General features: G+C 39.7%; 1 protein-coding gene across 6 annotated transcripts in view; it reads right to left on the reverse strand.

The window, feature by feature from the left end:
• Positions 1-17,158, reverse strand: part of pamr1b (peptidase domain containing associated with muscle regeneration 1b) — a 205,704-nt gene extending 188,546 nt beyond the window's left edge. For 5 of the 6 annotated variants that reach the window (XM_065297994.2, XM_065297996.2, XM_065297995.2 and 2 more), the window contains exon 1: positions 16,975-17,158. In XM_065297994.2, coding sequence (XP_065154066.2) covers positions 16,975-17,110 — 136 coding nt within the window. In that variant the 5' untranslated portion in view covers positions 17,111-17,158. The remainder of the gene's footprint in view (positions 1-16,974) is intronic. The other variant, XM_073813228.1, reaches the window with a different exon arrangement.
• Positions 17,159-18,802: the final 1,644 nt, after the last annotated feature.

An 18,802-nucleotide genomic window follows, 5' to 3' on the forward strand; every position in this document is an offset into this window, starting at 1 on the left:
GCAAGGGAGGGGGTGTGCCGTGTACCGCACAGTGTTCCTTATCAGGTTAAAAGCCGCAGTAAAGCTGTTTCTACTGTAATGGTTTAAAGGAAAACTTCAGACAATTTAAATTTGAATATATTATTAAATTGGGTCACCTATGTAGTAGAAGTGTGAAGTTATTTTAGAAATTGGTGCCCTCTAGGCCGAGAAAAGCCAGAAAATGTGGCTTATGTGGATGAAAAACACCAAGTCCCAGAATGCATTGCTTCGCTGCTCTACGAGGCCACTCCCTAGTCACGCCTACTGGTTTGAGACGGCAGGAGGGAGGGAGATTCAACTAGACTAAATACAACTTTTACAGACACGTCTGCGACGATTTAGTTGATATATTATTATAAATACTACCTTTTCCACATCGAAATGATGATAAGTTGCGTTGTACCGGGATGTTCAACCAAAACCGGGAAAAAGACAAGCAGTAAGTATCGTTTGCTGCGGTGTAAACAATGGCTGTGGGCTATCAACCACGCAAAGTGTCGAGAAGACAACGATGCGGTAAAATAAAAAAACCAGAGGGTTTGCAGTCTCCATTTCAAGCATGAAGACATCGAACCCAATGTACTCGGAATGAAGCAAAACACGCGAAAGGACACTGGAATTCCGTTCATGTTTACCTTCACAGACACGACGAACAGCCGGAGCTATCTGGTATCAAACGCATTCGTCTACGTTTGAGGTAAGACTCTTGCTAATACTCGTTTCTGATCACACAGTAGCCTTTACATAGTGATACAGTGGTTAGCAAAGTAACGCTAGATAGATAATGACACATAAGTTGGGTGTTCTCAAAATAAAACAACTGTTAGCTACCGAGCTACTTCTGGAGTTGCGTACCCTGCTGAAAAAAACAGCATCAAACCAGCATGGGAATTATGCTGGTCTATGCTGGTTTAGCTGGTGGTTAGAGCATACCAGCACCAAAACACAACATATGCTGGTATGACCAGCATGGGATGCTGGTGCTAATGCTGGTTTAGCTGGTGCTAATGCTGGTTTGATGCTGGTTTAGCTGGTGCTAATGCTGGTGCTGATGCTGGTTTGATGCTGGTTAAGCTGGTGTTCACTAGCAAACCAGCACCAAAACACAACATATGCTGGTCTTGCTGGTATGCTGTTTTTTTCAGCAGGGTAAGCACGAAAGCCTGTTACTGTAAAGTTATTCGATGGTTGAGATAACTGCAGATACATTTGCCAGATGTACATGATTAATTAAATAATATTTATGCATACTACACGTAAATAACATTGCATTTTATCTGTAAAACTGTAAAATATAGTAATATATTTCCTAAATCATATGTGGTTTTCCTGTGCAACCAGTAAGGGGGACGTTGAGGTAAGACATTTGATTCTAATTTGATTCATTTTTAGGAAAAACTATTTTTCTAGACTTATTGATAATAATCATATTTTCATGCAGGTACTGAAATTCCCGTGTAAATCCATTCTACACCATGTGTGTAATGAGCATGAGTGTACAGATGATGACGGAGGACATCCTGTGGCATTTCATGACCTGTCATCGCTGGTCCTTGATAAAAGGCTTCTGAGAGACATGGAAAAGATGGCCCTGTTCAAACATACTGGTGAGAAGTTGCGCTTGTACACTTCATTGTTTTTCCAAATCCTAATGATCATGTTTTAATTTGTTATATCCCTTCTTTCTTTCTCTTTATATAATTGCACACAGGGCCGCTGGAAGTCTTTCACAGCGCACTTTTGAAATACCTCCCCAATGTTAGTTCCTGCACTACAATGGTACCACACTGCCCATAGCTGTACATATCTTATTTATATGGTTCTTGCTGAATATGAATATTTATTGTGTTTTTCTTATAATATATTCTGTTTATACACTGCATAAATCAATATTATTTATACTACTATTAGGTTACTGCTTCTACATCGCACATACATACACGTCGAAATATCACCTCAGAGTGATGCAGTTTCTGACCATTACCTTGTGTCATACACTGTACTTCTAGATAGGATCACTCAATCTACAACATGCTACCGACTAGCCAGAACAATAATTTCCACCACTAAAGATAGCTTTATTAGCACTCTTCCAGACCTGTCCCAAATGAAACATGTAGCAGATAACTGTGACGATCTAGATATTGAAATAGAAAACCTAAACAATGTCTGTTCTAACACATTGGATGCCGTTGCTCCCATTCGAAAAAAGAGATTCAAAGAAAAACCGCCAGCTCCATGGTATGACCATCACACAGCAGCTCTTAAAAAGGCAGCTAGAAAAATGGAAAGAAATTATAGAAGCACAAAGTTAGAAGTATGGCGCGCAGCATGGAAACAGAGTGTTAAACACTACAGACAGGCTATTAAAACCGCCAGATCTACATATCTTAGCAAGCTTATAAATGAGAATCATAATAACCCTCGTTTCCTCTTTAGCACAGTTGCGAAACTGACTAGAAACAAAGAACAAACAGAAACCAATAGTAAACTTCAACACAATAGTAACGACTTCATGAACTTCTTTTCTAACAAAATTTCGGCTATTAGGGAAAACATCGTAGCTACCCAGGCAGCCACCACTCTACCCATTAGTTCACTTAACACTAGACTACCATACGAACATCTTGATTCATTTAAACCTACTACAATAGATGAGCTCTCTAAACTAGTCACATCATCCAAATCATCGTCCTGTATATTAGACCCCGTTCCCACAAAACTACTTAAAGAAGTATTCCCTGTAGTGTCAACCCCGGTTCTAAATATCTTTAACTCATCACTAGAAATAGGATACGTTCCAACAGCTTTCAAACTAGCAGTTATTAAACCGCTGATTAAAAAACCACAGCTTGACCAAGGAGAACTTAATAACTTTAGACCAATCTCAAATCTCCCTTTTCTTTCGAAAATATTAGAAAAGGTAGTGGCAAGCCAGTTACGCACATTCTTGACAAATAATAGTACATATGAAAAGTTCCAATCAGGATTCAGGCCCCACCATAGCACAGAGACAGCGTTGCTTAGAGTTACAAATGACCTCCTATTAACATCCGATCGTGGTGAAATCTCAATTCTTATATTACTAGACCTTAGTGCAGCATTTGACACAATAGACCACAGAATCCTACTCAATAGACTAGAAAACTATGTTGGTATCAGTGGTCAGGCGCTAGCCTGGTTTAGGTCATATCTAACCAATCGCTATCACTTTGTTTATGTAAATGAGGAAGAGTCATATCACTCCCTGGTTAAATACGGTGTACCGCAGGGATCAGTTTTAGGTCCTATCCTGTTCTCGTTATACATGTTACCCCTAGGAGACATTATCAGGAAACATAACATAAGTTTTCACTGCTATGCGGATGATACCCAGCTTTACATCTCCTCGCATCCCAGCGAAACACACACGTTTTCTAAACTAAAAGACTGCATTAACGATGTTAGTGACTGGATGGCACATAACTTTCTTAAGCTCAACTCCAATAAGACAGAGGTACTTATTATTGAACCAAATCGCTACAAACATAATATGTCAGATTACAAATTGCACATAGATGGCTGTACTGTGGTGCCATCTTCCACGGTTAGGAACTTAGGTGTGATGTTCGACAGCAACTTATCCTTTGATAGTCATATCGCCAACGTCTGCCGCACAGCATTCTTCCATCTTAGAAATATCTCAAAAATACGCCATATACTGTCTACATCTGACGCAGAGAAGCTTATTCATGCTTTTATGACCTCTAGAATAGACTATTGTAACTCGCTACTCGGGGGATGCCATTCAAATCAGGTCAACAAGCTTCAGCTAGTTCAAAACGCTTCTGCAAGGGTACTTACTCGATCTAAGAAGTATGACCACATAAGCCCAATTCTGGCATCTTTACACTGGCTACCAGTTAAATATCGCATCCAATTTAAAATATCACTAATCACCTACAAAGCTTTAAATGGCTTAGCACCCTCATATCTTAGAGAATTACTATCAGAATACAATCCATCACGCACACTACGGTCGCAAAATTCTGGCCTATTGATTATCCCTAGACTATCAAAAGTGTCTAAAAGTGGAAGATCCTTTTCCTACTTAGCCCCTAAGCTCTGGAATGATTTACCAACCGATGTCCGAGAATCAGACACAGTCGATCATTTTAAATCTAGACTTAAAACTTTTCTCTTCAACAAAGCATTCGCATAATTTGTCTAGTAAAGGTTCTTAACTCGCAATAGTTATTTTCACGGAACAAAGCACTCACGGTCATAACACAGACCAACCAAATAAATAAATAAAAACCTTTTCTGCATGAACACTTAAAATGAATTGCATTAAATAGTTTGCCACCGTTTGCCACTGAACCTGCATTAACGACGACAGTGGGGCTTCCGGCCTTAGTCAAACGGTTTGGCACGTATGGTCGGGTTGCGATTTTGGTGCTTTCGTGTGTCTTGTGAATAGTATGCCATACAGACCCGTTTGCCACTGAACCTGCATTAACGACGACAGTGGGGCCTCCAGCCTTAGTCAAACGGGTTGGTATGTATGGTCGGGTTGCGTTTTTCGCGCTTTCGTGTGTCTTGTGAATAGTATGCCATACATACCCGTTTGCCACTGAACCTGCATTAACGACGACAGTGGGGCCTCCAGCCTTAGTCAAACGGGTTGGCACTTATGGTCGGGTTGCGATTTTGGCGCTATCGTAAGTCTTATGAATAGTATGCCATACAGACCCGTTTGCCACTGAACCTGCATTAACGACGACAGTGGGGCCTCCAGCCTTAGTCAAACGGGTTGGTATGTATGGTCGGGTTGCGTTTTTCGCGCATTCGTGTGTCTTGTGAATAGTATGCCATACATACCCGTTTGCCACTGAACCTGCATTAACGACGACAGTGGGGCCTCCAGCCTTAGTCAAACGGGTTGGCACGTATGGTCGGGTTGCGATTTTGGCGCTATCGTAAGTCTTATGAATAGTATGCCATACAGACCCGTTTGCCACTGAACCTGCATTAACGACGACAGTGGGGCCTCCAGCCTTAGTCAAACGGGTTGGTATGTATGGTCGGGTTGCGTTTTTCGCGCTTTCGTGTGTCTTGTGAATAGTATGCCATACAGACCCGTTTGCCACTGAACCTGCATTAATGACGACAGTGGGGCCTCCAGCCTTAGTCAAACGGGTTGGTATGTATGGTCGGGTTGCGTTTTTCGCGCTTTCGTGTGTCTTGTGAATAGTATGCCATACAGACCCGTTTGCCACTGAACCTGCATTAACGACGACAGTGGGGCCTCAAGCCTTAGTCAAACGGGTTGGTATGTATGGTCGGGTTGCGATTTTGGCGCTATCGTAAGTCTTATGAATAGTATGCCATACAGACCCGTTTGCCACTGAACCTGCATTAACGACGACAGTGGGGCTTCCGGCCTTAGTCAAACGGGTTAGCACGTATGGTCGGGTTGCGATGTTTTTGGCGTTTTCTCCTGGTCCTGTAAATGGTATACAATATAGACCCGTTTGCCACTGAACCTGCATTAACGACGACAGTGGGGCTTTAGGCCTTAGTCAAACGGGTCGTCAGGTTTCATTTTCTCTTAAAGATCGGAAGGTGACCCTTATTTACCATATATACCCTCGCATTGGGCCCCCAATTTGCTAAATCCTCAACTGTGGATAACATAATTATGCCGCAATATTTAGTCTGTCTGGAACTAAGCTGAGTTAAACCACATCACTGTGTGACACTTCAATACATATGAACGGCCGCTACGCTAATACGATTTTGTTTTTCTCTCCCTGTCTCGTCCTCGACCCGAGGACGAGACAAACAGACCCAGTCCCGGTAGATGTGAAAGTCGGCACACCTCTGATCTACTGGCTGTCCTTCAACGTTATGCCCAGCTGATACCTGACCAACGATCACCGGCAGAACCGCTTAATCTCCGCTAAATCTCCATTTCCGTTCTCCCAAGGGTTTTTCCCTCCTAGGACTTATTTTTCCTCGGATAAAAGCCCGGGGTTTTTTTTCTCCTAGGGGGTTTTTCACCCCGGGGAGGCAGCCTTTTTGGGCTTTACCTAGCTTCCTCTTCTATACGTTGCTTTAGTAATACGTGCAATTATAATATTGAGTCATAGCCGCAGCAAATTTAACTGCTCATGCTATCATGTATTCTGTTGTGCTATCTGTCGTTTTCTGTGCTTTTCACTGCTTCTATTTATGTAAAGCTGCTTTGAAACAATTGACTTTTGTGAAAAGCGCTATATAAATAAAATTGAATTGAATTGAAAAAAAAAAAAATGCTTCATATTACATATCCATATTTATTCTGCTATTACAATGTAATAGCTAATAAACTGAAACATTTATATTTTGTTTATATTACTCTAACCACCTTCTGTAAACAAACAGTATACTACTGTCTACACTGCACTATATTTTTTGCAGTTCTGGTTGGACACAAATTTTGTACTTGTACTCTGCATAATGACAGTAAAGTTGAATCTAATCTAATTTTCTACCCTTTACAGGAGAAGCACGGTTCAACCAAATGTTCTGCAAGAGATCCAAGCAGTGGGTCTTGAAGAAAAGCTTCATACCACACAGTTTGTAGACAAACTCATCCAGGCGGCCACTGACAAAAGACTCAATCCAAACATTGTGTTCAACGTGCCAACCTCCTCACTGCCACCCAACATTGCACCAGTGCCTAAACCATCAAAGGAGGCTGCCACGACTTCTTTCAAAAGTCACTTCTGAGACTGACACTTTCTAATAATAATAATAACAATCACCTCTTCCCTGAGTTCTATTGCTGTGCCTAATCAGATTCTGCCACCACTCTTATATTTATATTATTATATACTGTGTGTATATACACACATAATTATTATTATGTTTTGCTTTGTTTTTATTTTGTGCAGGACATTTTTAGATGTAAATTATGTCCTTGTTTATTTTAATGTGTTCTTTCCACTGGTGGCACAATATTTTTCCTTTTTGAATTATAAAAAATACATTTCTTCATCTAACCCTGTCTTTTGTACACCAAAGTTATACATTATAGACTTGTGGAGGCGCAATGATTACTGTTACTGTGATTTAGCTGTCATTACTTACTTTACAAAATCATTTGGGTTAAAAATAAAGCCAAATATTATGTGTGTTACAGAATTTAGACCTAAACTTTAAAAAACGAATGCTTTCCTCAAATTGCAGTCACTGTTTCTTTATAAACTCTAATGTAGCAACAATAAGGACTATAACACGAACCACAACAAATGTGAGTTTTAACTTTTTATTAAAAAACATAAACAACTCCCACTCATAGCTGATTCAGAGCTTCATCCGTTTCTTTATAGCCGCTATAATGTCCGTGAGGAGCTGGATATCTACGTCTGATGTCCTGAACAACACAGGCAGGTAAAACAAGTCGATGTCCTTTCCCCGGTCTTTCACCTTGCTAAGCCCATTCTATGAAATGACGAGGATGTAAGGAAAAAAAGTAAGCACGAAGTTAGCAGTGCAAGCCATTTTCACATACAGAATAGGCTAACATAGGTGTAAATATAACAACCATAGCTCAGCTGACGGACGTGAAAAACAAAATACTAACTTTATACCCATGCCTCCGTTTCTCCCTGCGGGCTTCAAGAAGAAAATGCTATCGCTGAAATTCGCGACAGCAATATGACTCTCTTTCGGTGTCCATAGGCGCACAGCGAGAGCAAGTAAACCACCAGACCGGCCCCACCTCGGCTACAGCAGCCGTGGTGGCAGCCTCTTGTTCCTCGATCATCCGTAACTGTTCCTCGTTGTATTGCGGCTCATCGGAATAATTTTTTGCACAACCAGAATACAGATATCTCTCCTCTCAGAGGAACATGAGGGTGGGAAACACGGTCATTCAAAAATATTGTCAGGTTTCTACTGATACAAAGCTGAATGCTAAATCGGTGAAGTATTCCTTTAACATTGCTATCAATCCATTGTTCATATTTATGTTTAAGTTGACACTACGTTGTGCCATACAGTTTTGCCATTCAAGATTTAATTCTTGCGTGTTTTTTCGTTGTGCATGATCACAGTTCATATGTGTGGGAAAAGATAAGCTATTAGAGTAAAAATATTGCGTTAGGCTGCTTCATGAGTTAATAAGAAAAAAGATTTTACAATTCCTGCAAATGCAGTGATGAGTTCATGTTCTCATGATTTAGTTTTATGAATTAAAATGTTTTGAAATGTGCTGTGGACAGAGACGCATTATGTCAAGAATTATAAAAAATCGTCAATAAGCTCATAATTTGTGCTAAAATAGTCTAAATGTTTAGTTTTAAAACCATTTTAAAAAGCTGGTTATATTTTGATGTTTCTGCGCAAGTTCAGCAGACAGTGAGGTTTCGGATTGTTCAGATCAGAGCTCGTGAGCGGAGAGCGCATTTCTGAATGTTAGAAATATTTTAATTAGAAATATATATATATAAAAAATAATAATATTATAATGGATTTTTGTTAGGTCGGACAATGATTACCAAATTGCTCTTCATAACCACTGAAAACAGTCAAAAAAGTTAAAACTAGTGGTGGGTACAAAATGACTCACGGCGAAATATGGTGGGTACCCACCGTGGCCGAAATCAACGCCTATGAAAACATCCCCCCCTCTGTTTTTTTCACAATCGCACCCTGACAACAGGTAAACAGAATGCAATGTAATAAAGCTAAGTAAGGCAGGTAAATGGAAAATACTTTGCAGTGAAGTGATGGCGTGAGCAGGCCAGCTGACAGTCTTGCCTGGGCCCGGGACAAGATAATCTTAGAGCCCCCCCCCCCTTACTTTTTACTGGTAACAAGACATATGGCATTATCAGATTCAGGACCCACGAATATTGCATATTATACTTTGTATAAAACATTTATATAGACGTTAAATGTAGTACTGACACTGTATACTGACACAAAATATCATATAATCACGTATGAATTATGAACAGACTATTGGAAATATCGGTAAAACAACTTCAGCTAATATTATTCCGTGTTTGGACTAAAAATTTAATAAATATTACTCCTTTCTTTAGAAATTTGAAGTAAACATGTAAAAAAAATCAATATTTCTCCAAACATGCACGCCTTTGAACCAAAAGCCCAGAGGGATATTATTTTGTAAAGAGCTTTCATGATGAGCAGGCATTAGATTTTTCTCAATGAATGCGACTGAGGGTAGAGCCCTGCATTTCAGCACAAGCCCGACAAGGCCCGACCTTTATACACCCCTCGGGTCGGGTTTCGGGCCAATTTCAACGTCACAGCTGATACGCGGGCAGACCTCGAGCTTATTTAGGCTTCTATAAGTCCGCTATAAGCACAGCCAGCCACACATTTACAATGCAGCTGTTGCGTATTTAACAGCAGGACCTTCAGCGTACCTGTAAAAAATGGAGGACTAGATTAAAACCTTGGATACTGTGCATAATCTATGCAAACAGCATCCAAGACATAATCTATAATATATATATATGCATAGCGAAGTTGTAAGATAAGGCATGTTGCATGTTTATTCGGTTTCATGTTTATTTCGTTTCGTTTTGTAGCTATAGCCCTTTTCATTTTTTTATTTCTGCACCCGTTGCAGCTGCGAGCAGCAGAGCAACCTGCCTCCGCTTTTTAAAAATAGTGTGTGTTGATAATAAACGTTTAAACTAACACTGTGATATGCTGAAAATATTTATTTTATATAGTTGTTATTATAGGCAAATGAAGTGTTGATTTGAGAGTTCAATTCATCAAACATGTCGTCAACTTGCTGTGGCTGCTAACCTCTTGTCATAAAAAAAACTTTCAACAAACAAAAATACTCTAAAATGTAAATAAAAAAAGAAATATAACTATTTTGCCATTTAAAACAAATCTGAACTACCTTAATTGCTGCAAGCGTAGTACAGCTGTGTAAGGAATCTGTGTAAGGAGTTATTTTTTGCTATTTCTGCGGATTCCTTTTGCAAAATCTATGCAGAATTTTGCAGAATAATTAAAAATGTTTTAAAACGATCTGAGAGAATGTGCGCTGTGAATATTACAAAACAATAAAATATTTTATAATTACATTTTATTAAAGGATTACCCTGAATTAAACTGGACCAACATGAACCAACAGATAATGGATAATGTGCTGTCACGACCATAGAGTTTTATATAAAATACATATATTACTGTCTACAGTGTAACAGTAAAAATAAAAGGCTTCTCATAATGAATGTAGCCTATATCAAGATAATTTCATCTGTTTAACAACACAATGTATATTTATCTTGTAAACGGATTTGAAATAATAAATAATTGTCGCGTCACTTAGCAAGAGAGATGATAGAGATCTCATTAACTTCTCCGCGGTAAGTTTTATTTCAAATTCAAGTTTTACATATTAAATATTAAATACTTTGTGCTTTCTCTCATAAAAACCTCACAGCAAACAGCACAGACTTCTACTCACAAACACACGCAATGCAGTGACTATATCTGCAGTCACGATTCCTAATGTGGAGAATTAGGAATTCTATTTTCCTCTATAAGGCCTATATTTTCTTCTTTTCTTTTATTTTCTGAGCACCGGACTTGTGCTGAGTCTGACCGGACATTTTGAGCGTACTGAACTTCGAATCAAATGAATCAAATATTTTCTTTATTTTGTAACAATTATTCCATAGGTTCCAGTTCTGGGCCCCCCTCTGGGCCCCCCCTCCACCCTGGGCCCGGGACAACAGACCCGTTTGCCCCCCCCTGTCGGCGGGAGTGGGCGTGAGCATGCTTTATAATGAATGAAGCAGGAAGTGAAAAGAGAAGCAGAGGGTGGCGCTCCACTAGAACTCCGGCGAGGGCTACCTCTGCTGTCATGGCATCACAAGCACCCTCTTATATATGTTACATTGTTACTAGCTCGCTAGTACGGTTTAGTATTCCGCTGCTTATGTTGTCCATCAATTTTTTATGTCTTCTCCTGCATCTATTAATGTAAAGCTGCTTTGAAACAATTAAACAATTGTGTGCACTATATAAATAAAATTTTATTGAAAAATTTTAATATTTCGTTGGATGAGGATGCAAAGGTTTGGTGCTAAGGGAGGGCGACACGTCGCCTCCACTTTCAGGTTGTGTTTAATTGGCAGTCGTGTAGTTAATGCATATTCACAGTGTGTACCGCATGTTGGCAGTATTTTTCAATTCAATTTTATTTATATAACGCTTTTCACAATTGTTTAATTGTTTCAAAGTAGCTTCACATTAATAGATGCAGGAGAAAACACAGAAGGAATACTATTGTGCTACTGATAATGTCGAGGTATGGAGCTGTATTCAGTTCATCCTCGTTTCTTTCACACTAGCTATCCTGGTGTGCATCTTATGCTACACCAGCGGATGCCGAACGCAAGTATGCTTGCTTTGGTCATTTGTTGCATTGTGCTTATCTGCTGCCCTGTGTAGTGCAGCGATAACACCTGTATGCTGGCTGTGCATCTATGTACCCTGTCCAGGGTCGAGATGAGTTTCTGATTGGGTTCCTAGAGGCTCTGGCATCCAATCTTTTTCACGTTGGCTTACTCCGACTGAACTAAAACTGTACTATGTGCTACTCCTAAGTGTTTCGGTGCATGGGTTTGAGTAAACTCCACTGTGGCTGCTCTTCGTTGTTCTCACTGCGTGGTTCTATAAAGTCTCCCACAGTGTCAGCCAGACATGGGGACTTGTGACTTGGTGACTTGGACTCGAGTCGACTCGAGTCACTATTTTTGTGACTTGACTTGACAAAAAATAAAATACTTGAGACTTGACTCGGACTTGGAAGTTAAAGACTCGAGACTTGACTTGACTTGAGACATGATGACTTGAATGACTTGAGTGCTAATCACATCATGTTTTCAGTTTGAATATAAAATATATAAATTATTAAAAAAAAATAAAGTTGACCAAGCTGGAACGGAGGCTGGGAATGGCGTTGTCATGACTGAATCACGACATTATCATCAGTCATGCCCTCTCGTACGCACACCATGCCCACTTAGATCAGATATCAACATGTCAGCCGGAGGGGTACCGAGGGTCATGCTTTTGGCTTCAACAAGATGGCAAAAGACGAACAGTGCGTTGCAAGACATGCAACATTAAAATCACGGGCAGCCAGACGACAGCCTCAAAGCGGTACAAGGCTTGCCTACTTTTTCTAAGTTTGCCACCTGAACACACATACACACACACACAGAGAAAAATGACTTGATTCTACAATGTTAGGGGCGGTTCACATGTCGCGTCTTTTGCGCGCTCAAGTTCTTTATTTCAAATTTAGGCGCGCGAACGGAAGAGACGCGCACGCGGTGCAACATGCTCGTTTTTTTTAAGCGCATGTTTGAGAGAGAGGTAGAGAGGAGAAATGTAACAAAGTTTAATGTTGTATTTAAACTGTGTTTGAGAGAGAGAAAGGTTTTCAGAGAGGAGTCTGTTGGATGTTAAGCTGTTATTTGTTTTATGGATTCAATGTTGAAAATTTCAAACATTTCAACACGGTTTTACTGAACATGAGTATTTACAATGCAAATCCAAATTATTGTAATTTACTGATAGTTACTTCCTGTATATCTTGTCCTTTCACTTTATTAAGATCAGATTCCGCAAGTAAAATTACAATAATAAGGTGACTTGACTTGACCTACTACAGGACTTGACTTGACATAGCCTGTGACTCGACTTGACTTTAGACCTGTTCGAGTCGTGACTCACTCGGATCTTTAACCCGGATCTTTAAATTAACTCATGAGTTGCGAGTCTCTAGTGTCATTAACCCAGATCAATTGAGTCCTACTACAATTCAATGTAAAACCATAAACAGCGCCACCACACACTCAAACCTCTTTCAACATTATTGATGAGACTTCACTCGCACTACAGATCCACTCATAACCGGCTGATCTGCACGAGAACTGACCCGAGATTCTCACTCAGAGCCGGAAACATTGCGCGAGCCACAAATTGACCCGAGATTCTCACTCAGAGCCGGAAACATTGCAAACTCGAGAGACCTGTGGATCCGCGCGAGCCACGAACTGACCCGAGATTCTCACTCAGAGCCGGAAACAATGCGGACTCGAGAGACATGGGAATCTGCTCTGACTCGAGAGTCTCTCCGTAACCAGCTGATCCGCCGGCTGATCCGTAACCGGCTGATCTGCGCGAACTGTCTCTCAGTCTCCGGCTCTGGGGGCTACATAAGCAGGACAGGTTTTTTTCTATATTTTATTTATACTATTATGCTATTGTTATTAGGCTTCTTTTTTAAAATGGTCGACCATACACACCAAACCTAAAACCTATAAGCATGTTATTTCAGAAGTGAAAGGCTTTTGTTATGGATTTGCTTTTGAGGAGACTTCAGTTGCTCTATAGATCCACTAACCGGCCCCGGCTGATCCACGCGACTCAGCCGGTTAGTGGATCTGTAGAGCGAGTCTCATGTCCATGGTCTGCGAGTGTGCAATGTTTCCGGCTCTGAGAATCTCGAGTCGCGTGGATCAGCCGGTTACAAGTGGGTCTGTACTGAGTTTCTTTGGCAATTTAGCAATACTGACTCAAGTGACTCAAGTGACTCACACAGCCCGGATCACTTTAGTGAGTGACTCACAATAACCCGGATCCTTAAAAGGAATAGAGTTTGCCAGGCCTACTTGACTTGCCCAAGAAAAAAAATACTTGGGACTTACTTGAGACTTGAATGTTCAGACTTGAGACTTACTTGAGACTTGCACATGTGTGACTTAGTCCCATCTCTGGTGTCAGCTACGTAGAGAGATCGTTCTCGAAAGCGTAACCTCGGTTCCCTGAGAAACGGCCGTGTTACTGCTCTGGGGTGCGTTTTCCGAACAACGACGCTACTACGAACCAACATAGTACGATGGATAGTTGGAGAAACGAACTACCTTGTCACGACTTCCTCTTATGTCACTTCTTTCTTCTGTAAGCTGACAATTGCTGGAATCAAACAAAACTGTCTTTAGGTTTCTGAGGCACTCAGGGCCAGAGTTATACACTTTCAAATAAAAACTTTAGAAAAAAACATCAAAGCGCCTATTTATTTTGTGTTTATTAGAGGACTAACAACACATACAACCATGTTTAGCACTTTCAACAGTGTTTTATGTAGAGATCGACCGATCTGTTTTCCGATATTTTCCCCGATATTTGAGCATTGGTTTTGTATTAACGGATTGACCGATAAATGAGAGAATTGAGAATTGCACGCTAAACGCATTTGAGGAGAGGAGCTCACAGCAGCAGCAGCAAAATATGAAGGCAGGGTGACGTGACTTTATTAAAAGGTCTTTGAGTATACTTACTTTGCATATTCGCAGGCATTTATAACACATCTTATTTGTGCATTAATGTATGTTATGTTAAATAAGTTGATATATTACTGTAAAAGCAATGTATGCAGCTTGTCCAAGAATAGAGACGAACTCACAGAGTCACGCTGATCCATTAAATCCGGTCCCAATAACGACGTAGTTTTGCATGAATAAAACAGCCATGAATTAATGCTTTGTGGAATTAAAAACGCTAAATTAAATCCGTTTTTCTGTTATTTATGCTTATCAGTAGCATCGTAAAAACACGTTCATATTGCTGTTCACTTACCGGGGTTGAAGGCTGAAGCACAGCCACCACATGTAACTAACTTTTAACAAGATTTAAGTTATATTAACATTTACCAGATAAACATTATTTTGCTTAAATATCTAAATAAATGTCTGTGGATATTAATTAATTATTTATTACCTTCGCAAGCGGTCACAGTTTGATACAGTTAATGCGTGAGTAAATGCATAAATAAACAGCGCTGTCAACAGCCATTTCATAAGCTACAGTATAACAACAAAATAGTAATTATTCTGACATCAAATACCAGTTAAGAAATTCAATGATATATAAGCAGTTTTGTTTGTTACTTTCCTGAATGTATTCCAGTCAGTGATATTATGTGTAAAATCTCTTTGCTAACTACTGGTTGGATTGCTGAAGACTACAGGTTGCTGGTCAAGACAATTATATTATATCTCAAAAAAGGCACTTAATCCACCTGTTTTACTTTATAAACTATGTACAATATGCAGCCAACTCCGCTATGCTGTTCTCTCTCCCGCTCCGTCAAAACCGCAGCGCGAACTTTGGATCAGTCCATTTCTGACGAAATGATATGGGTGTTTGGAATGGTCCATGTATTGGGAATATAGTTTCTACATTATTCATTAAATTAATATTATTTTGGTAGGCGATTGGTAGGCGATTTTCCAGGCGAAAATCCCCAAAATAGCTTCAGGGTGGAAGAAGTTAAAGACGTAAATTTTTTATTTGTATATTTAGAATGATGGATATAGAATGTACTACTTTTTTTTTTTGCTTATTTTGTTCAAAACCATGATCAACGTAAGTCTACATATTAAAATAACAAGGAACTATGCTTCTAACAACAGGTGAAGAACTTTGTGATGCAGTTTGCGAATTTCCGCTGCAACGATGGTTTCGGGAAACACCCGCATCGGTGAACTACGCTGAAACAATGGAACTTGCGACCGCAGTTGGCTAACGATGCTTTCGGGAAATGCACCCCAGATCATCTCTTTTTTTGTTCTGTCAAAAGAATCTGAGGGTTGTTAAAGAAGGTCGTTATGTAGCCCGAAAGCCACGCCTCTATACGTGGTCATGCTAGGCATTGGCAAGTACACTGGCATTGTTCTATTAAAAACTTCAGAAAATCGGAAGAGGGGAGGATATCCCATAACGTCATTTACTGATGCAATGTCTCGTTCCCGTTTTTCAGGGAACCAAGGTTACGATAGTAACCGAGATGTTTCATATGGTATCAAAACCTAAAATTTCACCATATGATGGATTTTCCCAGATCGCATCACATATATGTTATTTAAAGACATATATATTTTTTGTGTAATATAAAAATTTTGCATCCGGGTTACTGTGTGTTATTAGTTTTAAGCAGTTGTTATCTGGAAATAACAAACCTTCGAATGTTGCAACTGGCCAACCAGAATTAAGCATTCCAATAATCCGTGTAGTAATAAAAGAACAAACTCAATTAGCCCCACTCATGTTCACATATAACATAATTAGGGTTTAAAGTCACATATCACAGATGTAATGCTAAGCTGCACAGAGTATAATATTTTGCTAACAATGTTACTTAACATGCAAGTATGAAATATTAAGTCCAAAACCTCACACTTCAGTGCAGTGTTCGGATATTCCATAGTTCTGAATGATTTAGTAGGTATACACAGCAGGAAACCTTTCTGTGTCTTGGCAGGGCTTTCTTTCTAAACATACCTTCTTAACCTCTGTTTGTGAATGTACTGTCTTTGGTAGGCTTTGCAGTCTTAACTAGAGTTGTGTTTAGGATAACAAAAGCTTTTTTCATAATTTAACATTAAATTAAAAATGTGACTTTGCTCTCTGAGGTGGGAGGGTAAAGTTTTCCACAAAAATGTACCTTCCCTTTTCTGACTGTTGCCCTTATGTCCCTGTGCTCACCACCCATTGGCAAAGATTGGTTTGTTTACATCTAACCAAAATGAGTCACAGAATGTATCAGCTGATATATCCTTTGTCCTACCACTTTATTAGTTTTGTCTGAGACGAGTTGTTACATCTTATGATTACAATTCTGATAGAAGAAAACATAACACAACAAATCAATATTACATGTTTACAGAAAATAACAAGTCATTGTTTGGTAAGTGTCCCTCTGTAACCCTATGATTTAATGCAATCCAGCTGTGATTTGAAAGAATGTAAACATTAGCCAAACATTAAGGGCCTGAAAACAAATTAAAGACGGAGACAAACAACTAATAAGAACTCTCAAAGAACAACAAACTGAGACTCAATTGGAGTCAAACTCACCATACGGCCAGGCTGTCCCTTGAGCCAGCAATAGGAGGAAAATGAGGAGGGTGATGCCGGGAAGACAGCTGTAGTTCGAGGAGAGAATGCCGCATGCCCGCTGGCTGCACCCCTGAAGCACTTTAGATAAACACATGCTGCAGTCTCAAGTTCTGTTTACTCTCTGAACTCAGCTGCTTTGACATCACCTCTCCTCTACCCTCCCATCTGACTCACATTCTCTCTCTCTCTCTCTCTCTCTCTCTCTGACACACACACACACACACACACACACACACACACACACACACACACACACACACACACACACACACACACAAACACGCTCTGTTCACTTCCCTTTCTCCCACAATCCACAATCTTTTTTTAAATTGTTTTTAGTCAAACTTGTCTCTTTATTTGATGCTATGTTTCTCTTCCCTCCCCTGGTGTTAGGTTTCAAAGTCCAGCCTTCAAAGAAGGATCTACACTAATAAAAGCTCTACTGCTGGAATACCCACACTGCTTTAGAATAAGAGTGCACCCTACTGAAAAATCCAGCTAAGACTTTAGCTGTTCTCCCAGCTTGGTTTTAGCTGGTATTGCTGGTGTAGCAAGCTGGTCTAGCTGTGTTTTGATCACTTTTTAAGCTGGTCATGCTGGAAGACAAGCTGACCCACCAGCTTGACCAGCTTTGCAAGGCTGGGAGGACCAGCTATCAGCTTATGCTGGCCTTTGCTAGATTTTTCATTAGGGCAATACTATACACATATTCTGTTCAGTTCTACAGTTTCTACTTAACACTACAAACTATCAGACTTGCCTGGCTTATGTTCAGTCTTAAAACTATTCATTGTATAAGCCTGGTATCTTGTAAACACAATGTTTTTCCATACAAACTGGTGCACTACCCTGCACCAGACACACACATTTGAAAATGATCTGCAGCATATTGCATTTGCTAATTATTTTAGTCCTCTACACCAATAATAAACAATACACATATCATACCACAAACATTACAGAAATCTCTCTTTACTCTACATCAGATGTCTATGAAAAACAGTGTTGAATTAAATAAATAATATGACTTTTGATCAATGTTCTGTTATTATGTTAGTAGTCATAGGAACACTGAAAACAGATGGTACCCGAGAATGACCCATAAAAGAAATCACATACAATTTAAAATGTTCATTGTTAAATGACAAACATTCATTCAAAGAGCATTATGTTCTTGTGTCCCATGTAAGGCTTCAAGTCAATGTGATTTCAAAGCGTGTTCCTACATGTTTTTTTTTGGTTCTAGGATATTTCCAGAAAGCAGGGTTAAAATACTGTCACAAAAACCCTGGACTCTCAGTTTATTAACCTACAGTTTGCCTAGCTGCCCCAGGCAAAGAGATTTGTTTAAATGTCATTAGATTTTAAACCTTTTCAACCTTACACTTTTGTTCCTGAATGCTGTAACTACACACTGAAGGTACATTCACATTATAAGCGACTTTGACGCTGTGTGTCGCTCGTCTCTTTCAAAAGAGGCATTTCTAAATCTGGTTGTCAACATTTCTCAACTTTGTCGTGCGACTGGACACGCCCCATGCTTTTGCCAACGATCACTGTCACTCGTGTCGCCAGAAGTCGCCAAGCTTTTGTTGAAATCAATAAGTTTGCATTGCTCTGCTACTGCTAGTCGCTGCTAGTTTGAATGCAGCTTAAAGAGGCATTTCACAAGACTTTTTTTAAGATGTGGAAATAAACTGACATTTAAACTGTCATTTTGACCCAGGTTTAAAATTTCTAGTAAAACTAGATTATCTTTTATTCTGTTGCTACAGTACTTTCAACT

Source organism: Paramisgurnus dabryanus, chromosome 23 (genome assembly GCF_030506205.2).
Source record: "Paramisgurnus dabryanus chromosome 23, PD_genome_1.1, whole genome shotgun sequence".
NCBI classification, from domain to species: Eukaryota; Metazoa; Chordata; class Actinopteri; order Cypriniformes; family Cobitidae; genus Paramisgurnus; species Paramisgurnus dabryanus.